This window comes from Schistocerca gregaria, chromosome 1, assembly GCF_023897955.1.
Source record: "Schistocerca gregaria isolate iqSchGreg1 chromosome 1, iqSchGreg1.2, whole genome shotgun sequence".
Classification (NCBI taxonomy): Eukaryota; Metazoa; Arthropoda; class Insecta; order Orthoptera; family Acrididae; genus Schistocerca; species Schistocerca gregaria.
In genome coordinates, this window is record NC_064920.1 from 240,729,684 (window position 1) to 240,753,473 (window position 23,790).

General features: G+C 40.9%; 1 protein-coding gene across 2 annotated transcripts in view; it reads left to right on the top strand.

Annotated features, from left to right (window-relative positions):
- Positions 1 to 8,428, top strand: part of LOC126338753 (probable cleavage and polyadenylation specificity factor subunit 2) — a 153,550-nt gene extending 145,122 nt beyond the window's left edge. For both annotated transcript variants that reach the window (XM_050001580.1, XM_050001581.1), the window contains exons 15-16: positions 4,835 to 4,972; positions 7,716 to 8,428. In XM_050001580.1, coding sequence (XP_049857537.1) covers positions 4,835 to 4,972; positions 7,716 to 7,808 — 231 coding nt within the window. In that variant the 3' untranslated portion in view covers positions 7,809 to 8,428. The remainder of the gene's footprint in view (positions 1 to 4,834; positions 4,973 to 7,715) is intronic.
- The last annotated feature ends 15,362 nt before the right edge of the window (positions 8,429 to 23,790 follow it).

Below are 23,790 nucleotides of genomic sequence, written 5' to 3' on the forward strand. Positions count from 1 at the left end.
GTGTGTGTGTGTGTGTGTGTGTGTGTGTGTGTGTGTTTCTATTTTTTTGTCCAAAAGCTTAAACGTTTAGCAGTCTTTTTTTCTTTGCACCTGTCTGTGACTCAGTGCCTCTCGTATGTGGTCAGTAGCAATCTGTCCTTTTCATAGTGTTGTTACGTATGATAGGAGTCACAGAAGACTGTACAAAGCTCATCTGTCAAAGCATGTTATAATGACAGAGGAATTCATAACGCAGTGCCATCACATTGAGAAAATTCAACAGAAAGTGGGGCCTATGGCAGTTGTAGAGCACCACCAAGACTTCACCTCTCTTGTATTCCAGATAGTAAGAGAAAAGATACAGCAGTTTCTGCAGCCAGAAATGACAGACTGAGTACACAGCAGACAGAAACCATGAATATTGATGCCATACATCAAAAAGCATTAACGAATGTTGACAACATGCATTGATAATTAACACAAACCTCCACCACAAGTTGAATGCACCATGGAAAAAAACGTGGCCAAATCTGATTTATGCTGCAGTTGTCAAACAATAACCATGCATCCAACCAAAGCTGGTACACCCATCTCTTGTGCCAAGTATAACCCCCCACAGAAGAACAGATATTTGGAGGCTGAAAGACAACACACATCACGTGTCCACTGTCAATATCCTGGAGACATATGTTATTGAAGAGAAAGAAGACAAGTGTTTGACGACTGTTATTCCACAAATTGTCAACCATCACAACAGTCTAATTCATGCCAGTCATTTACAGATGAATATAGTTGCCTTGTGGAATGAAGCCCGTTGCCGTTCCCTGGAAGAAGTCGCACTCCCTCACATGCTAGTTGTTCCTGTCACTGTATAAAGGTACCAGCCAATCAGCTAACTGCTGAATTCAGGAAGACTAACTAAGGTGACCATCTATGGAGGTGAGGTTGGCACATATAAAACCTTTGTGGCCAACAGTTACCAAGATCTCAAGAAATCCTATCAGTGGCTGACCTGTCCACGAACTAGTTGAATCAAGGGCTCCTTTTCCTGTAATGTCACCAGCTAAAGATGGCGATATGAAAGCAGTTGTGAAGGTCACAAATGGGAACTGTTGACAGGAATATGTGTTGCATGATATAAGTATCACTGACAGAACACAGCCCTTCACATTTGTCATTTTAACAGATTTTAATTACATCTACATTGATACTCCGCAATCCACCTTACAGTGCATGGTGGAGGGTACTCTGTACCATTACTTGTCATTTCCTTTCCTGTTCCACTAGCAAATAGAGCAAGGGAAAAACGACTGTCTGTATGCCTTCATATGGGCCCTAATCCCATTTGACTTCCCGAAACATCTATGTAACACTTGCCTGCTATTCTTGGGTGGTACTACTTGGCAGGGATCACAAGCGGTAGTAGGCTGTGGTAGATCAGAGCTACAGTGAAGCAAAGTTATTTCAACAAGCACACATAACGAGATTGCTCTGTGTGGTTGACTGCCACTGAAGATGTATGATCCCACCGTAATCAGCAAGACAAGTCCCAGACACTCAGTTAAAACAGTGAAGATATTGTTGAATGCAGAAAGCCGCTTGTGCTCACATAAGAAATCTCCTGAAAGAGAGCTTCTGTAAAGTTTGGATGGTAGGAGACGAGGTACTGGCAGAAGGAAAGCTGTGAGGATGGGGCGTGAGTCGTACTTGGGTAGCTCAGATCGTAGAGTACATGCCGCGAAAGGCAAAGATCCCAAGTTCGAGTCTCGGTCTGGCACACAGTTTTAATTTGCCAGGAAGTTTCATATCAGCGCACACTCCACTGTAAAGTGAAAATCTCATTCTGGAGACATCCCCCAGGCTGTGGCTAAGCCATGTCTCCGCAATATCCTTTCTTTCAGGGGTGCTAGTTCTGCAGGTTCGCAGGAAAGCTTCTGCAATGTTTGGAAGGTAGGAGATGAGGTACTGGCAGAAGGAAAACTGTGAGGACGGGACGTGAGTCGTGCTTGGGTAGCTCAGATGGTAGAGCACTTGGCCGCGAAAGGCAAAGGTCCTGAATTCGAATCTCGGTCCGGCACACAGTTTTAATCCTCCAGGAAGTTTCATATCAGCACACACTCCGCTGCAGAGTGAAAATCTCGTTCTGGAACCATTCTCTAGGCTGGCTAATTAGCCCAAAGCATCCATTGGATCGATTTATGAGATGGGCACTAGGCTTCAGAGGTATGTGTCATAATGGCAGATATGTCATGAATGTGCATTGATGTCAAACAGATTGATTTCATTTGTAGTATCGCCCGCCATGACACACTCTTCGTATATAACCACAGCAAAGCAAAGCACTAAAGGACTCACACTTGTTTTTTTGTTCTGCAGGCATGGTGCCAAAACAACAATAGATACACTGTTCCTATTTCAACCAGATGAGACTCGGAAAGACTACTTGAAACACATCATTACCAGGACCAAAATAGCAAGACAGCTTGCTCGCATATGATTCCTGGACACTTACAGGAAGAACCAAGAGCGTTTTAATGCCAAATACCATCCATGAGAGACAACCTAAGGGATTGGTATGGATTTTTATACTGCGCAGAAAGTGGTACTATTGGAAAAGTTACTAAAAGGCTGCGTTAGGCCGTGTAGTAACCTTTATTGCTAGTCATACCTTGCATACAAAGTTGAAGATCATGATGTTTCATCAAGAAGACAGATATGCAGAGACATTAATGCCCTCCATATGGCCGGCCGCGGTGGTCTCGCGGTTCTAGGCGCGCAGTCCGGAACCGTGCGACTGCTACGGTCGCAGGTTCGAATCCTGCCTCGGGCATGGATGTGTGTGATGTCCTTAGGTTAGTTAGGTTTAAGTAGTTCTAAGTTCTAGGGGACTAATGACCACAGCAGTTGAGTCCCATAGTGCTCAGAGCCATTTTTGAACCCTCCATATGAAGCCCTGCTACATTCTTGAGGTGAAAATTGATCATGAGGGCTTTTCGTTCAAAGGAACTGAACATCTGTTTGATGATAACTAAGCTCTAACCATAGGGCTACTTTTGATATACATCCTAATGTAGATGATTTGACAACATGACCCAAATGTAAGGATCCTTCAGTGCTGCCATACAGAGGACCACTAACAAGATCTAGATGCTGTAGTCGGCTCCAAGGAGTACTACTGAAACAGCCGGTCACTTTTCTCCAAGAGAGGAAGCAATGCCACGAATTGTGCTGCTTGCAATATGGCATAGTGATTAGTGTTGCTGATTGGCATGCTGCAGGCCGCCAGTTCCAATCTCATCATATACATGTATTTGTTATTTATCATTTTCAGAAGATTCTCAAAATTTCATGTGTTTTTAATGTTTGCAAGTTTTGGAATATTTTATGTTTGTATAAACAGCAGCACTCTCCATCAAGGAGGCAGTTCTGTTCTGTTTGTTATTGGTGTCTATGATGAACATGCTTCCACTGCTAAGCATTCTGTTCGATTGATAACCTTGCTGCCAGATTTGGACTTGATTGTCATTATCACATGACAATACGAGGTGCTATCCAAATTTTTTTGGACTGGTGCTGCCATCTGTTGAAAACCTTACCTTTGGACTAATGGTCACCATCACCCTTGAAGTTGTTCCCAGCGCTTCTGCCACTGGTCAAACGTTTTCTGGAGTCCTGTTCTTTGAGGGTGTTTACCACCACCAGCAATGCTTCCTGAATCCTCTCTAGAGTGTCGAACCAATGGCCTTTCAACTTGAGTTTCAGTTTTGGGAATAGTGCGAAGTCGCAAGGTGCCAAATCTGTTGAGTACGGTGGGTGGGGTACAACTACCATGTTATTTTCTGCCAAAAAGTTCCTGGTGAGCAAGGACGTGTGATGGGCACATTGTCGTGATGCAGCAGCCAGTTACCCTGACGCCAAAGTTCGGGCTGTCGTTGCCACATGTTCTCACGAAGCCATCGCAAAACGTCACAGTAGTATGCGGAATTCACTGTTTATTTGGATGGGAAGAATTCTTTGTGCACAATTCCCTTGTAATCAAAGAAAACGATGATCATGCTCTTCACTTGTCTCGCTTTTTTTGGGTCTTGGAGAGCCCAGGCTCTTCCACAGGGATGATTGTTGCTTTGTCTCTAGCTCATAACCATAAATCCAGCTCTCGTCACTGATGATAACCCGTGACAAGAAGGTTGGATCATCAGATGTGCTTTGACAAAGGTCCATGCACATTTCAACACACTGTGCCTTCTGATCGGCAGTCAAGATCCTTGGCACAAATTTTGCGGCAACACGATGCATGCCCAATTCATCCGTCACCATTCGTTGACATGTCTGATAACCAATACCCCCTTCATCTGCGAGGTCTAGAATGGTTCGACGTCGATGCGCATGAACCAGTTGTCGAAGTTTGACAACGATGTCTGGCATAGTGTGGCTAACGGACCTTCCAGTGTGAGCATCATCTTCGACCACTGTATGGCCGGCCCTGAACCGAGCATGCCACTCAAACACACGTGTACGACTTTTACTCTGTCCCCCAAACACTTGTTGTATTATTGCAATGGTCTCCGTAGCACTTTTCCTGAGATTTGCACAGAATTTGATACACACGCACTGTTCTGTTTGCGTATCCGTCGTAAAATCGCCACACGCAACATGTCCTCCCAGCTGACTGCCACTTCACACTGATTCATCAGATATGCAGCTCTCGCCACTTAGCAGTGCAAAGATCTACTACTGCTACTTTCCAGATGGCAGCACCAGTCCCAGAAATTTTGGATTCCATCTTGTACATTTAATTTATTCATTTCTTGCATGACTTTTGATGAATAATTTCATTTCTCATTTTAAATTACAGATCTCGGGTCACCAAACAGCATTCATCAATGAATTAAAGCTTTCTGATTTCAAGCAAGTGCTCACAAAGGCCAATATCAGCTCTGAAATATCTGGAGGCGTTCTCTGGTGCTGTAATGGAACAGTGGCTGTGCGAAGGGTAAATATTTTTAATTTGTTTTTTGACGTTTAATATATATTAAGATTTATTTGTATTTATTCAATCCCTTCATCCTGAATAAAGACAAATTCTTCAATTTATTGTTTGATATGAAAGTAACCGCTTCAAATTTTTTAGCAAATAGTAGTGCAGCAGTTGATACAGCACCAAAGTTCTTATTAGAAGCTCAAAAAGCAATTAGAGCAATGCTAGTTGATAAGTGCTGGTTTAACCAGATAGACAATAGTAAGAAAAAGAAGAGAAGGAAAAATAGTAGGTGAGTATGGATTGGGAGAAAGGAATGAGAGAGGAAGCTGCCTGATAGAGTTCTGCACAGAGCATAATTGAATCATTGCTGACACTTGGTTTAAAAATCATAAAAGAAGGTTGTTTATGTGGAAGAGAGCTAGACACACTGGAACGTTTCAGGTTGATTACACAGTGACAAGATAGAGATTTAGGAAGCATATTTAAAATTGTAAGACAGGGTTATAGCCATGTTATTCAATCTGTGCATTAAACAAGAAGTAAAGGAAACCAAAGAAAAACTTGGAATAGGAACTAAAGTTTAGGGAATATAAATGAAAACCTTGAGGTTTTCTGATGATATTGTAATTCTGTCAGACACAGCCAACAGCTTGGAAGAGCAATTGAACAGAATATACATTGTCTTGAAAGGAGGACAGAAGTAGTACATCAACAAAAGCAAAACAAGGGTAATGCAATGTAGTTTAATTAAATCAAGTGATTGCAAGGGAATTGCATTAGGATTTAGCAAAACACTTAAAGTAGTAGATGAATTTTGCTATTTGGGCAGCAAAATAGCTTATGATGGCCAAACTATAGATGATATGAAATGTAGACTGGCAATGGCAAGAAAAGCATTTGTGAAGAAGAGAAATATATTAACATCGAATGTAGATTCAAGTGTTAGGAAGTCATTTCTGGAAGTATTTGTCTGGAGGGTAGCCATGTATGTGAGACATGGATGATAAACTGTTTAGGCAAGAAGAGAATAAAATCTTTTGAAATGTGGCACTACAGAAGATTAGATGGTTATATTACGTAACTAATGAGGAGGTGCTGAAAAGAATTTTGGAGACAAGAAATTTGTGACACAGCTTGACTAAAAGAAAGGATTGGTTGATACGACAAATTCTGAGACATCCAGGGGTCATCGGTTTACTATTGGAGGGAAAAGTAGTGGTGGTGGTGAGGGGGGGGGGGGGGGGGGGAGATAGAAATTGTAGAGGGAGACCAAGAGATGAATATGAATGTAGTAAGCAGATTCAGAAGGTTGTAGGTTGCAGTAATTACTCGGAGATGAAAAGGCTCGCATAACATTGAGAGCTGCGTCAAACCAGTCTTCGACTAAAGACCACAACAGCAACAGTCAACACAAGACTATAACCAACTCCTAGGGATGTTCTTTATTACTTAATGTTATTCGACTGAATGTCACCTGTGGGAAACACAAACACAAGTCTGGAATTGATATATAATTATTCAGATGAAACAGAATATTTAAAATTGCATGATCCAGGATATTAATGACAGTAGCCCTATGAAGTTTTAGAATTATTACATCAGCAGAGTGAACTATGTTAACAGTCTCCTCCAGGATCCCACAAAACAAGAATCAAAGAAGTGACCACAACAATTTACTAGTTGAGTATGATATATCTAATACTACACTAAAGATTTGATACCGGGGAGACGTGTCCTTTTAATCCACACATTTCGGCCAAAACTTCAGTGAGGATAGCAGTTCACTTTGAGTAAGAGGTGAAAAACATATTCGTAAAATATAGACTAACTTTCTATGTAACTGAAAACTAAAAGCCAAAAGTTTCCATTGATCCAAAATAAATATGTTTGCTGTGACTAGAGAACAGCCTAACATTGGTTTATGGGTTGTACAAATTTGACTAAAAACAAAGAGCAAATCAAAAGTAATAGCATTTCACCAACTAGAGATTGAATAACAAATTCCTTAAAAAATAATTGGTGATTTAGAATGAAATTGGATGTAGAATGAAATTTTCTCTCTACAGCAGAGTGTACGAAACTTCCTGGCAGATTAAAACTGTGTGATGGACCGAGACTCGGACTCAGGACCTTTGCCTTTCGCGGGCAAATGCTCTTCCGACTGAGCTACCCAAGCACGATTCACGCCCTGTCCTCACAGCTTTAATTCCCCCAGTACCTCGTCTCCTGTGTGCCGGCACACAGTTTTAATCTGCCAGGAAGTTTCATATCAGCGCACACTCCGCTGTAGAGTGAAAATTGCATTCTGGAAACAACCCCCAGGCTGTGGCTAAGCCATGTCTCCGCAATATTCTTTCTTTCAGGAGTGCTAGTTCTGAAAGGACCGCAGGAGAGCTTCTGTAAAGTTTGGAAGGTAGGAGACGAGGTACTGGCGGAATTAAAGTTGTGAGGACGGGGCGTGAGTTGTGCTTGGGTAGTTCAGTCAGTAGAGCACTTGCCTGCGAAAGGCAAAGGTCCCGAGTTCGAGTCTCGGTCTGGCATACAGTTTTAATCTGCCAGGAAGTTTCATGAAATTGGATGGATTGGTAATGTGTTTTTGACTAGTAGCTTGTAATAAGTTGAAGAAATGAAAACTCCTGTTAACAGTAAATGCTTTGCTTTGTTGGAATTGCGGTTTTTTTTTATTTCATTGCACTGGTTGTGTAATATTACTTATATTTAGGTTCTCTCATCATTAACTTTCATTATGTTTCAGCATGACACTGGCAGAGTCACCTTAGAAGGCTGTTTATCAGAAGACTATTATAACGTCAGAGACTTACTCTATGAGCAGTATGCCATTGTGTGAAATCTGTTGGTGTTGTTGAAGGAAGATTATCAAAATGTTAGTGAACTTGAAGAGCCATCACCTGTGGCACTGAGTGTTAATGATACAACTGAAAAGATTTGTATTTTGTGGAGCATGTATTTGTCAGCAGCTTATTTTTAAAGTCTGCTTTATACACTTTGCTGGAAATATTGGAGAAGATCAGGAGATTCACCTGTATATGGACTTGTAAATATCAATAGCATTGTCTACTGCTGAGCAGTGACATAAGCCATTTCTGCAAGGTTTATATTTGAGATTCCACAAGGGATACAATTTTGTACATATTAATTTCTTTCCATCAGAGTGAAATCAGAATGTTCCCTTTTGTGACACTGATTCCTCAAAGCCGATTGTTAATGCACAAGTTTTTTTTTTTTTTTTTTTTTTCTTCTTCTTCTTTTCTTGGATGCAGATCACTCATGTATTTGTCTTGTATTCTGCACAGGGTATAGTCTAAACAACTGAAAATTGCTCACAAAAAAAAAAAAAAATCCATCAAAAACTATGTTAATATTTGGTGAATTCCTTGTGCCTAAAAGTTATGTATCCCGCGTTTGTCTGGAACTTGTGGTGACAGATATAAATATCAGTTTCCTGAAGTTGCTGATTCTCATTTCAGTTGCCTGGTCCAACAACAATTTTGTTTATTCTTTATATTATTTTATTCCAACATTAAGAATATGTTGTGAAAGTGGCACAGTTTAAGCTACCTTAAATTGGGTAGATCTGGTACTGTGTGTTTTATCAGTGTTTAATGTGCTCATACTATAGCTTTATTCCTACTGATTTACTGTCTGATTTTTTCCTTGCTTCACTTTTTGTATTTTGTAAGCCTGTTATTTTATGTGCATGTAATGACATGCATATATTGTTTGGATAAAAAATGGACTTAACACTGTTTATTTCGGTCTACGGATAAACCATGATGGAAATTGCAAGGCGAAAGAAGATAAGAAACGACACATGAGAGACTGGAAAAAATTTGGTTGGCATTCATGCAGATGCTTTTGAAAATAAATAAACTGCAGCTGTCATTCATAAGTCAAGAAGTAATGTAATATATGTGATAAACTCAAGAACAGAAGGAGTATTATTTATTGGATGAGAGAGAGAAAATTAAAGCTGAGAAGTGGAAAATAAGATAATCAAAATATTCAGAATGGAAAGGAGTTGTAAGCTGTAAAAGATGAGGAGCTAAGACAAACAGATGTATAACCGAGGACAACCATAGGAAAAAGCTAATGAAAGACTCTCTTGTTACAGTTGTACTGTTACAATTTCATGACTTTAGTTCAAAATAAATAAGTACACCATATGGACAGGCTTGAAGTGATCAGTAAAAAGACTGAGATTAACTAGCTTCAAAGGATTCTTGTGGACAGCAGTTAAAATTTGAGGAATTACAGGTTGCAGCACATTCTGCTGCTGAGTATTTCTTGATGTCTTTCTGCATTAGTAGCAAACTGAGATCTTGGTACCAGTTAGGGTTATTCATTGTTTTAGGTGTTAAAATAATTACTATAATCAGTCACTTTCATTATTTAACTCTTTATTTATTTACAATAAATGGCTAAGTTTGGACAGTAAAACTAGTTATGAACAGTAAATAAATGACAAAAACAAAAAGTTACTGGTTGTGGTCATTACAGTTACACAAACAACAATAAGTGAAATTGTTTTCATGAAAAGAATAATACTAGATTCATTAAAAAAAAAAAGCCTCCAGTACCAAGCAAAATAGGTGTGTGCACGTGTTAGGGGAGGGGTTGGGGGGGAGGGGGGTTTGCGCACGCACACATGTGTAAAAACAGAGGGAGAGAGAGATATATCAATATCAGGGAAAACTCATTTTAATGAATACACTGAGTAAAAGCTAGTTGGAGATTATTTGCAGCGATTGTGTAAAATCTTCTTCCCAATTATAAAGAACGTCTATTAACTTATTCATCTGAGATTTTCATTCAGATTTTTATCCCTCACATGACAGTAGTTGTTTTATAATCAGGCTTTGGAACAAGCACACTTAAAAAATGCATGTTTTCATAATTATGAAGAAATTACTGTATTTTGCTTGCATACTTTTCAAAAATATGATTTATGTTCTGTTTTTGTTGGATGCTTTGCAGAAGTCGCACTTCAAGTTCTTTATATAGGAGGCTTAGAATAACAGCATGATGATATCGGCACTACAGATATCACATATACTAACAATGAACAGAATGGGCTTTTGGGGAAAATGCTTGTTACTTTACTTATTTCATGTAACTCTGAAATCAAACTGAAAGTAATCATAAAAGCAAAGCATTTTTTAATGTTGTAATTTTAATACAAATTGATGAAGATTTTATTTTGCTTGCATACTTTTCAGAAACCTCATTTAACTGGGCTAGGTGGAGCCAGATGTAATCTGGGTTATCGAAAATCTAGATAACACAAATATTCCACTAAAAGCAATAATTGTAAAATGTACTACAATACTGACCTTTTACTTTGGTGCTAACAAGAAACACTCTTTTGGCACTGAAACTGTGTAGTTACTGGAGTCTGCTCATATTTGTTTATTTAAATAGTGTGTAAGTTCCTTTTATTTACATTTGTGTGGCTTTTGATAGCAGGACGATCATATAGACGTTTCATTAAAATCAGTTCAGTACAGTTGGTTTCTGGCTGACGTTCTAGGTAAACCATTACTTTTCCCAGGTGTGCCATTGCTGAGGCATTTTTATTCCCCTTAAACAACACTACTGTTGTCCACCATCACTGTCGTTTTCTATACTACAACAAGCAGGAACAAAAATCCATCTTTGGGCACCGTGCCATAACTAGCATCATTGTCATTCTGCAACCAGACATCTATGCCAGTGTTGTCTACATCCAAACAATCAGGAATGTTTGCAAACATTTTAAGGAATTTAGCAGTGCAATCACCAATCGCAGGCCATATTGTTTTCCACATTTTCAGAATTGATAGTTCAGTAACTTGATCCCAAGAAGATGCAACCATAAAAATCACATCTTTGATATTTATCAATTTCAGTACTGAAATCCCAGCAAATTCTCCTGCTTCTTAAATTAATTTACACACTAGCTGTTTCCCATGTACACGTTTGATCTTCAGGACACTGTGATCCATCAGTTGCAGGAGAGCTGTTATGTTTTGAAGGAAGAACTTGACTGTGATGTCACCACTGACAGTTGCTTCACTTCCACATGTGGTGGTGCATTAAATAATATGGCTCTTTCAAACATCGTCTCACACTTTGCAAGAACTCCCCATGAAACTATTATCAAAAAATCCCACTGTCCATCCAGGCTTTTTTTTTATTTGTATAGAACTGACATACGAGACCAATTAACATGTTTCAAAGTACGTGGATGTTTTGATTTATATATAAACAGGCGAGGAGATTTGTGTCTCCCAGATCTGTTTGTACAAGCCATAATTGTAACTCAATTTTTACACCTCATATAACCCCTTGTCGAGTCATCTAATTGGGAAACCAGCATGTTGCTTTGTAGAAGTCCAGATTATCTGCATTATAAGTTTGGTGTGGGAAAAGTTTTCAGAGGAAATAACTACTTCAGATTCTTTTTTGAAACATTTTGCAGTCACTGTATCTGCCAAAAAACTGTCGCCCATCACTGAAAGCTGTCGTATGCCATGATGGGCTTTCCTCTTTCCAATCAACTGTGGCTGCGTGTGAAATTAGGATCGCCATTGGTGGCTTGCTGACTAAGTGTAACATCTTTTCCTGCAGGATTGCACCTGATACTGGAGCATTGTGGTCTCATATCTCATTGAACCAAACAAATAATGCTTCATCCAGTGTTTCATTTCTTCGTTTCTTTATTGTACCATGTCGGTGCAAACTGCCATTAGTCATCATTTTCCAGCAGAAGTCTTCAATTTTGGCTCTTCTTCCAGTCTGGCACGGTTGATGTCACTCCACCATATCCTGCAGCTATTATCTTACAGCAGTTATCGTTTGTCTGTTCTGATTGGTCCATTCAACTTTTTGTCCACTTTCACTTTGGAGCCAATTCACTCAAAACATGGGAACAGGAAAACAATACTGGACCAGCCTCTTAATTCTGTAAGAAACAGATTTACACTGACATAGTACCAGTAGCTTGAAAGTGTGGAACCACTGATCTCCAGGCTACCTGCAGTGCCGACAAGCAACTGCACGTGTATACCAACTATATACTGCAGTGTTTTCTAAAGCAAAAGAAAACAAAAAAATTAAATCAGGGTTGAGGGCCAGGTGAAAAAGATTCTTATGTACATCTAAATTGAATCGAGAATTCTAAATTTCAAATTCATATATCAAGGAGTATGCCTCACTCAGGGCATAAGTAGAAGTATTATGGGAATAATTTGTTATTGATTATGATTGATGATTTCAGACAATCTATTGTTGATTGCATCCATCAACAAGATTACACACTGGAAAAAATTTAGACTTTCACATTGTGTTTAATATCATATATTTCAATACCTCTCAAGTGTAACTGAAGTAGCTACCATGATTATCCTAATATGTATAGAAATGTTTGTTTGTTGAAGAGGCAATTACATTCCTCTTTGTAATACATGTCAACAGCGAAATGAATAAATGTGTTGCAGAATAGTTTATTTATTGATACAGTGAAGGCCTCATCATGAAATATCAATAACACTGACTAGCAAAACTCTCAGAGAGAAAGCATATGCTTTAGTACTACAGGAGACCACTCACCAAATGGCAGAAGTCTGGAATTATCAACAGGCACACACAAAAGAGAGAGAAAGCTAGATAGCTTTCAGAATAAATCCTTTGTATAGCTACAGTACTAATACATACATAGCTGTTCCCCTATATTGTGCTGGCAGGGCACACACAAACAGGATTGCATTTCAGTAAGTGGACTAGGGTAGGATGGAGATTGTTGGATGGGACGAGGAGGGGAGAGAGAGGTGGAAGGTGAGAAAAGGATTTGGAAGTGGGTAGCTAGCAGCTTGGAAGGAAGCAGCAGGTCTTCTTGTTAGGAATTTGGGAGAAGGGCTGGCAGGTGCATGGGCTAGGCATGTGATACGCTGGTACTGGAGCCGGTGTGATGTGCAATAAAGAATGAAGGTGACTTGCAAACATGCATTACAAGGGGTTGACAGCCCAGAAGGGGAGGGGGGGGGGGGGTTGTTTGGGGGAGGAGACCAGACAGCGAGGTCATCGGATTAGGGAAGGAAGTCGGCCATGCCCTTTCTAAGGAACCATTCGGGCATTTGCCTGGAGCAATTTAGGGAAATCATGGAAAAACTAAATCAGGATGGCCAGACGCGGGATTGAACCGTCGTTCTCCCAAATGTGAGTCCAGTGCCCTAACCACTGCGCCACCTCGCTCGGTCAGAAGGAGGGAAACTGTTGGTTAGAGTGTGTTGGACAGTGAGTTAATGTGAATTGAGGCAAGGAGAGTTATGGGAGTGAAGAATGTGTTGTGAGGGTAACTCCCATCTACATAGTTCATCAAAGCTGGTGGTGGAGGAGAGGATCCAGGTGGCTTGGGCTATGAGGTAGCCATTGAACTCAAGCATGTTGTGCCCAGCTTCATGTTGTGCCACTGGGTGGTCCATTTTGGTCTTGGCCACAGTTTGTCAAAGACCATTCATTCTGGTGGACAGCTGGTTGGTTGTCATACCAACATAAGCTGCACGGTGATTGCAGCAGAGTTGGTATTTGACGACTGCTTTCATGTGTGGCCCTGCCTGTGATGGGATAGGATAAGCCTGTGGCATAACTGGAATGGAAAGTACTGGGTAGGTGGATTGGGCAGGTCTGGAACCTAGATCTTCCACAGGTATATGATCCCTGTGGTAAGAGGTTGAGAGTGGGAGTGGTATAGCGATGGACCAGGATGGTATCTGTGTTTTGTGGGCAATGGAAAACCACTTTAGGAGGGTGGGAAGTGTCTTGGGTAGGATGTTCCTCATTTCTAAACATGATGGTAGGTAATCAAAGCTGTGGCAGAGGATATGGTTCAGTTGTTCGAGTACAGGGTAATATTCAATGACGGGAGGGGGGGGGGGGGGGGAGAGCAGAGGATATGGTTCAGTTGTTCGAGTCCAGGGTAATATTCAATGACGGGGGGGGGGGGGGGGGGAGTGTTTTCCTCTGTAGCTGATTGTTTGGGGTGGTGGGAGGATTAATGGTGTGTGAGGATATGGCATTTGAAGTCCGTGTGAGGGATGGAAGCCGTTGAAATTCTGTTACTATTGGAGGTTAGAGGATTTAATATGGACAGAGGTGTGTACAAATCCATCAGGGAGTATGAGGAGGTCATGTACCAGAGATTTGTTTAAATACCTTTCCCTGAAAGGAGAAGTAGTTGTGTGTGAAGATATATTTATTGTAGGTGGTAAGGTATATGTTGGAGAGGTTTTGTTCAACAAGGCCATGTGCATGACATGTTGGCATATAGGGAGGTGACATAAACAGCGAGGTGTAGGGATTCAGGAGGTAAAAGGTAGAGGACAATGGAGGGTTGGTGAAGGTAGTGGTTGGCACCTTTGATGTGAAAGGCTATAGTTGAATCAGAATTCTTCAGTTGCTACGCAGTGCAGATCGCCTCCATATAGACAGTGTCAGGAATGGGAATGTACAAGGATGATCCTTTACACTTGTGGTGAGCTGGGCACGGCAGATTCGTGAGCCTACCTTAACCAATAATGTAACATGATTTTGTAAACATCTACGTGCCAAGATTTCAGTGCTGTCACAGCTCTGTAGACAGCTATTGTTTTAGCCTGCAGCCATTATTGTTTCGCAACTGAAAATTCGCAACAGTACTGCAAGCAGTCAGGGATCTTCTTACGCTGACTATAGGTTTCAAGCAATTGGTTGGATGTGTTGGTCAACAAGAGCAGAAACTCTTTCAGCAGGGCACAATAATCACCTCTAATGGGGCATCTAATATTATTGGGTTTGTGTATTTTGGAGAGCATGTGGAAGATGGGTGTTTGGGGTATTGTTGGGGTGAGGAGTCAGGTGAACTCGGGAGAGGTTCTGGGATGTGCCTAAGAACTTAAGCAGGAACTGAAATTTGTTTTGGACTCATAGGACATGGCTAAGGAAGAGCTTGTAGGTGGAGGAGTCAGGCAGTTGGCAGAAGCCTTCTGTCATCAGTCACTGTGGCAGAATCTTGTCTGCAGGGAGGATGATTAAGTCAGGATATGTATTGAAGTTGCGAATGGCTGTCTTTTGTTCTACTGAGAGGTTAGTGTTCTTAAGCAGGGACCTGGGGAAAGATGGTAAGGACAAGTTGGAGGTAAGCAATTCCTGGAAGGAGAATAGGGGGAGAATCATTGTTGGATGATGGTATAAACAGAGGGAGGCAAAGTTCATTGTTGAAGTTAGGTTGCGTTTGGCTGGAGGAGTTGGTAGCAAAGAAGAGTTTCCACTGTAGGGATCGGGAGAAGGAAAGTAGGCCTTTGACAAGTCCAACTTGGTTAAACTTCAGTGTAAGGTTGAAGATGAGACCTTTGGATGATGCTGAAACTTGGGTAGGATTGAGATTTTTGGTGGGAAGGTTAACAACCGTGTTTTAAATTTGTTTGGTTCTAGATTTTGTGAAGTGTTGGGGATATTGGAGGATGTGATAAACTGAAAAGGTCATCTACATAGGGTCAGGGTACTATGAGGGGTTCATTGTTGGTGGTATAGGTGTTTTGATGGGCAGTGTTGCTCCATGGTGGGAATAGGGTGTCAACAGATTGGGCAGTTATGGAGGTGGTACCTTTCAGGTGCTCTAGGCCAAGGGTTTCAATTTTACAGATGTGGTGTATTAGTTATGACTGCACAGTAACAATATCTTGTGGAAGGAGGAGAGGATGTTTTGAGATGCCTGTGCCATGGAGATGTGTTTTGGCAGTACCAAGTTTATGGAGGATAGTGACTACCGGAAACATATGAAGACTTGGCCAGCAATCACATGATGTCAGACACAACCAAGGCTCTGATATGCTCACATGGCACCAGGTGTGAAGCTTGGTGCACAAAATGGAGACAGGAGTGCAGAAGTGGCCTGGCATTTGTAAAGCAAGCACTCTGAAAAGGTACCACATATGGATCCAGCATAGGGGCAGAGCAGGCATCTGCAACACTCCTGAGCAGTACGGTTGCCCTCTCCTTGTGCCTCTGCGATACATGCGTCTGCATTCTCAGTGTTTGTCACCTGCTCCATCAGGCTGCACTCTGCCATTACTGAGCTTTCAGCAGCAGTGTGTGCACTTCAGGCCACAGTTCACTTTAGATGTTAATATAAAAGCATTTAATGAATAAATGCCTGGTTCACTCAATTCAGGATAACACAGTGCTTTATGATACATCATCTGGACTACTTGAGGAATAAGTAAAGTAAAAAAGATAGCAGAGGAACTGCATTAAAACAGATGGAATCAGAAATGGACATACCTCTCAACGACATAATTTAGTTCGCAGTAGATTTCAGGAAGGAGACAAAATTCCTCCATATGTAGCAAGTTCATCAACTGCTCATATTATTCAGGCGCCATTGAATAGTAAGTTGTCTGGCAGAGTGTACAGATGTTCATAGAGAGACAGTTGGGTATAAAACGATGCACAAGATTTTCGTACATACTCTGTTTGCCAGTGCGATATGTTGGCAGACAAACAGGAATCCCACTTCAGCTCACAAGATGTTCTATACATTTGCAGGAGGAATACATTCTTTTGCTTTTGAATACACTCGTACCTGGCTTAGTACAACACAGGGTGTACAGTGTCTTGGAAAGCTCAGAGAATTTTTACATTTTGGAAAAGGCATGGTATCTGATTAGATTTTCGGCAGTGGCATTTGCTTGCTTGCTGCTTGGCTTGATGCAGTGCTGCTCACTGTTCACCCTCAGCCTGGTACTGTGTGATTGAACTCTGCCAGGGCTTTGGCATCCCCAACTCCTCCCCTTGCTCAGTCCAATGCAGCGGTCAGCCAGAGCCCAGCCTGACAAAGTCCAGATGAGCTGTGCAGAGGTTTGTCGTCGTTGACATGGAATAGCTTACACACCTGTCACTGCAGCCTAGGCATGCTACCATGGTTTGTTGTTGTTTTTGTTGTTGTTGTTGTTGTTGTTGTTGTTGTCGTCATGGATGTGATGTGACCAATAAGGATCTCTGAAGTGTATTTGGTATAGTTTACATTTATGTCTGATCAAATGTAGATGCTGTCCTGTCCGTTAACACAATGTGATCAGAAAGATCTGATTTTAGGGGAATTTGTTGCCTTTTTTAATATAATTGTTTTGAACCAGGATAGGTTTCCATACGGTACATCATTTGCATGTGTGTCGAAAAATTATTATTGATATGAATATAATAGAGGGAAACATTCCACGTGGAAAAAATATATCTTAAAAACAAAGATGCTGTAACTTACCAAACGAAAATGTTGGTATGTTGATAGAGACAAAAAACACACATACAAATTACAAGCTTTATCTTCATGAAATCCTCCCCACTCCACCAAGAGTGTCTTTCCGCCATCCACCTAACCTTTGCAACCTCTTGGTTCATCCCTATGAAATCCCCAAACCACCTTCCCTACCCTTTGGCTCCTACCCTTGTAACCGCCCCCAGTGTAAAACCTACCCCATGCACCCTCCCACCACCACCTCCTCCAGTCCTGTAACCCGGAAGGTGTACACGATGAAAGGCAGAGCCACGTGTGAAAGCATCCACGTGATTTACCAACTGACCTGCCTACACTGTGAAGCCTTCTATGTGAGAATGACCAGCAACAAACTGTCCATTCGCATGAACGTACCAAGGCAGACAGTGTTTGTTGGTAATGAGGATCCCCCTGTGCCTAAACATGCCTTGGTGCACGCCCGGCATATCTTGGCACAGTGTTACACCGTCCGGGTTATCTGGATACTTCCCATTGACACAAACCTATCAGAACTCCGGAGATGGGAACTTGCCCTTCAATATATCCTCTCTTCCTGTTACCCACCAGACCTCAACCTCCGCTAATTTCCAGTTGACGCCCCTCGTACATCACTTGTCATTCAACATCATCTTTGCCCCTGTACTTCTGCCTCGACTGACATCTCTGCCCAACCTGTTTGTCTTTACATATGTCTGCCTGTGCCTGTATATGTGCGGATGGATATGTGTGTGTGAGTCCTTTTTTCCCCTTAAGGTAAGTCTTTCCGCTCCCGGGATTGTAATGACTCCTTATCTTGTCCCTTAAAACCCACATCCTTTCGTCTTTCCCTCTTTCCTGTGAAGCAACCGTGGGTCGCGGAAGCTTGTAATTTGTGTGTGTGTTTTTGTGTGTTTTTTGTCTCTATCAACACACCAACGCTTTTGTTTGGTAAGTTACAGCATCTGTGTTTTTAGAAAAATTATTATTGTTTTATGCTGACAGCTTGTGTACGAATAAGATTAATTATAGACCTTTTGTGGCAGGCATGAAACACTAACAAGCAGTCATTGGGTTTAGCTTTGGTTGTTGGTTTAGTTAACATTGAACTAAAATCTACGAATGAAACAGTGATACAGGTGGCCAGAGGCTGAGTGGAGACTATCGGAGAGTTGCCTGGGGCATGGGGGGCAAGGTGACACTTCGCCATTTCTATCCCCACATCATTAAAAACCTTCAAAAACTCTAAACGCGAGAAAGAAACACAGGATGAAGGGATCAGAAGCATAATACTACAGTGATGGACTCAAGTGTTTTTGTTATGAAGTGCCCTGATAAAAGCAACAGTGTTAATACAAATGAAAACTGTAAAAAAAGCAATCGACCAGTACCCAAAAAAATTATACACAGTGAAAACAAAAGTCAGAACTTATTAATTCTTTCTGACAGTCGTGGTCGTGGACAATTTTCAAACCCCAAAACACTGCGTCTCTTCTGTTGTAAAACCTAAGGCTCAGTTACAGGACGTCGTCTAGCACAGACGGGACAACGAAAGCATTTACGAAAAAAGACAGTGTCATCATTCTACATGGGGCAAATGATGTGACAAAGAAATTTAAGGATTTAAAATGCGCCCTAGCTGATTCTCTTCGAAAGACAGTCCACACAAAAGTAAAAGTAATTCTATATAAACAAGATGTGCAAAATTTGAACAACAGAATCTATGCTGCAGACAAATTCTCAGTGAGCACTGCGAAAAATGACGAACATGTAATGGTAATGGACGTCAGTACATATATGCAAAGCTTGGACTTCACTTACAAATGGGCGACAAAGAGAAATTATGTAGACGTGCAGCTAGCAGTAGAGACCAATCTGGAAATACTATCTCTAACAAACATACAATGTGAAGACCTTTCAGCAAATATGGAAGTGAAAACGCACAAAAGTCCACAGCAAAAACAGACTTCTCCAACTTTAGAGTGATGGAAGAAAAACGAAGAGCCACAAGAAAGAACTATACAACATCTTCATCGCTCAAAGAAAAACAAAAATATCAAAGTCCAAACCAGAATAACTACCAGCAACAGCATGTAGCCCAAAATAGCAATTCAACCAAGTTCCACATCTGAATAAGTTCAAGATACAACAACAAGAAATGTGCAAATACAGCCTAGATCAGCATAATTGAAAGTAATGGTAAGATCTTCCACACAATAATTCAGGCCTCCAGCCTACAACCAGGATTTTCTGTGGGCAGGACAACAACAGGTCCCACCTAGCAGCCCACCAAAATACAACAGGTGCAGAAAGTAAACTCCATAGACATACATTAGGGGAGAACTTGGTGAGAAGTGTCCCAAAACTTTTTCTACTGTCTAAAGCACATAAAAACCATCTGTCGCAGTGGAAAACAGACACTAGTGCCTCTTAAAATATTACACCATAATGTGCAGTCAGTGTTTAGTAAATGAAACTAAGGGAGGTGGTACAGGTATCCGCCACACACCTTCAGGTGGCTTGCGGAGTACGGATGTAGATGTAGATGTAGATATGTTAAACAGAATGTAAACTACAATACTATGCTAATAGGAAAAGACTGAATTTTCTGTGATTGTCTTGACAGACTCTGATATACTGTTACCGAACGTGTATAGATCTCCCATGGGGAATATCCAGACTTTCAATCATTTCATTGAAACACTATTAAATAAACATTATGCAATCAATAAAATGTTGCTAATATGTGGAGATTTTAATATCGACTTTCTTAAATCTGAAAAAAGTGAAAATGAGTTGCTAAATAGTAGTTATTCATGTCACTTCTCCGCAACTCCTTCCCGTGAGCTATGGACCTTGGCGTTGGTGGGGAGGCTTGATGCCTCAGCGATACAGATGGCCGTACCGTAGGTGCAATCACAGCGGATGGGTATCTGTTGAGAGGCCAGACAAACGTGTGGTTCCTGAAGAGGGGCAGCAGCCTTTTCAGTAGTTGCATTGGCAACAGTCTGGATGATTGACTGATCTGGCCTTGTAACAACAACCAAAACGGCCTTGCTATGCTGGTACTGCGAACGGCTGAAAGCAAGGGGAAACTACAGCCGTAATTTTTCCCAAGGGCATGCAGCTTTACTGTATGGTTGAATGATGATGGCATCCTCTTGGGTAAAACAGTCCCCCATTCGGATTTCTGGGCGGGGACTACTCAACAGGACGTCTTTACCAGGAGAAAGAAAGCTGGCGTTCTACGGATCGGAGTGTGGAATGTCAGATCCCTTAATCAAATAGGTAGGTTAGAAAATTTAAAAAGGGGAATGGGTAGGTTAAAGTTAGATATAGTGGGAATTAGTGAAGTTCGGTGGCAGGAGGAACAAGACTTTTGGTCAGGTGAATACAGGGTTATAAATACAAAATCAAATAGGGGTAATGCAGGAGTAGGTTTAATAATGAATAATAAAATATGCGTGCGGGTAAGCTACTACCAACAGCATAGTGAACGCATTATTTTGGCCAAGATAGATACGAAGCCTATGCCTACTTCAGTAGTACAAGTTTAAATGCTCTACAGATGAAGAAGAAATTGATGAAATGTATGATGAGATAAAAGAAGATAGTGAAGGGAGGCGAAAATTTAATAGTCATGGGTGACTGGAATTCGAGTGCAGGAAAAGGGAGACAAGGAAACAGTAGGTGAATATGGATTGGGGCTAAGCAATGAAAGAGGAACCCACCTGGTAGAATTTTGCACAGAGCACAACTTAATCATAGCTAACACTTGGTTCAAGAATCATAAAAGAAGGCTGTATACATGGAAGAATCCCGGAGATACTAAAAGGTATCAGATAGATTATATAATGGTAAGACAGAGATTTAGGAACCAGGTTTTAAACTGTAAGACATTTCCAGGGGCTGATGTGGACTCTGACCACAATCTATTGGTTATGAACTGCAGATTAAAATTGAAGAAACTGCAAAAAGGAGGGAATTCAAGGAGATGGGACCTGGATAAACTGAAAGAACCAGAGGTTGTACAGAGTTTCAGGGAGAGCATAAGGGAACAATTGACAGGAATGGGGGAAAGAAATGCAGTAGAAGAAGAATGGGTAGCTTTGAGGAATGAAATAGTGAAGGCAGCCGTGGATCAAGTAGGTAAAAAGACTAGGGCTAGTAGAAATCCTTGGGTAACAGAAGAAATATTGAATTTAATTGATGAAAGGAGAAAATATAAAAATGCAGTAAATGAAGCAGGCAAAAAGGAATACAAACGTCTCAAAAATGAGATCGACAGGAAGTGCAAAATGGCTAAGCAGGGATGGCTAAAGGGAAAATGTGAGGATATAGAGGCTTATCTCACTACGGGTAAGATACACACCGCCTACGGGAAAATTAAAGAGACCTTTGCAGAAAAGAGAACCACTTGTATGAATATCAAGAGTTCAGATGGAAACCCAGTTCTAACCAAAGAAGGGAAAGCAGAAAGGTGGAAGGAGTAAACAGAGGGTCTATACAAGGACGATGTACTTGAGAACAATATTATAGAAATGGAAGAGAATGTAGATTAAGATGAAATGAGAGATACGATACTGCGTGAAGAGTTTGACAGAGCACTGAAAGACCTGAGTCAAAACAAGGCCCCAGGAGTAGACAACATTCCATTAGACCTACTGACAGCCTTGGTAGAGCCAGTCCAGACAAAACTCTACCATCTGGTGAGGAAGATGTATGAGACAGGCGAAATACCCTCAGACTTCAAGAAGAATATAATAATTCCAATCCCAAAGAAATCAGGTGTTGACAGATGTGAAAATTACCGAACTATCAGTTTAATAAGTCACAGCTGCAAAATACTAACGCGAATTCTTTACAGACGAATGGAAAAACTGGTAGAAGCCGACATCGGGGAGCATCAGTTTGGATTCCGTAGAAATGTTGGAACACGGAGGCAATACTGACCTTACGACATATCTTAGAAAGATTAAGAAAAGGCAAACCTATGTTGCTAGCATTTGTAGACTTAGAGAAAGCTTTTGGAAATGTTGACTGGAATACTCTCTTTCAAATTTTAAAGGTGGCAGGGGTAAAATACAGGGAGCGAAAGGCTATTTACAATTTGTACAGAAACCAGATGGCAGTTATAAGAGTCGAGGGGCATGAAAGGGAAGCAGTGGTTCGGAAAGGAGTGAGACAGGGTTGTAGCCTCTCCCCGATGTTATTCAATCTGTATATTGAGCAAGCAGTAAAGGAAACAAAAGAAAAATTCGGAGTAGGTATTAAAATCCATGGAGAAGAAGTAAAAAGTTTGTGGTTCGCCGATGACATTGTAATTCTGTCAGAGACAGCAAAGGACTTGGAAGAGCAGTTGAATGGAATGGACAGTGTCTGGAAAGGAGGATATAAGATGAACATCAACAAAAGCAAAACGAGGATAATGGAATGTAGTCAAATTAAATCAGGTGATGCTGAGGGAATTAGATTAGGAAATGGGACACTTAAAGTAGTAAAGGAGTTTTGCTATTTGGGGAGCAAAATAACTGATGATGGTCGAATACAGAAGATATAAAATGTAGTGTGGCAATGGCAAGAAAAGTGTTTCTGAAGAAGAGAAATTTGTTAACATGGAGTATAAATTTAAGGGTCAGGAAGTCATTTCTGAAAGTATTTGTATGGAGTGTAGCCATGTATGGAAGTGAGACATGGACGATAAATAGTTTGGACAAAAAGAGAATAGAATCTTTCGGAATGTGGTGCTACAGAAGAATGCTGAAGATTAGATTGGTAGATCACATAACTAATGAGAAGGTATTGAACAGAATTGGGGAGAAGAGGAGTTTTTGGCACAACTTGACGAGAAGAAGGGACCGGTTGGTAGGACATGTTCTGAGGCATCAAGGGATCACAAATTTAGCATTGGAAGGCAGTGTGGAGGGTAAAAATTGTAGAGGGAGACCACGAGATGAATACGCTAAGCAGATTCAGAAGGATGTAGGTTGTAGTAGGTACTGGGAGATGAAGAAGCTTGCACAGGATATGGTAGCTTGGAGAGCTGCATCAAACCAGTCTCAGGAGTGAAGACCACAACAACAACATCCCCAACTGTTGAAACTCCAACCAGAATAAGTGAAAACTCCAAATCATCTCTTGACCAGATCTTTACAAAACGTAAATAGACAGTTCTGCTCAACTGAAATTATTAACACAAGTTACACTGACCATGAAACCCAGATGCTAACAGTGGATTAAACTCAAAAAGCAATGTCCTATAAAAGCTACAGTGCAAAGGCAGTTTAATGAAGGAACTACAAGGATTTTTAATTATCTTCTAAGGGCTGAGAACTGGTCAGAGGTATATGAGAAAAATGATGGTAAAGGCATGGTTCAAAGAGAACAATCTCATTATAAATATGCAAAAAACAACCTACATAAGTTTCAGTCTCTCTTTTCAAATACTTGCTTCTAAACAACCAAGAACTCTCCAGTGTGAGCTCTGTTAACTTCCTCAGTATACGGCTTGAAAAAAATCTTAAATGGAACACAGATGTCAGTTATA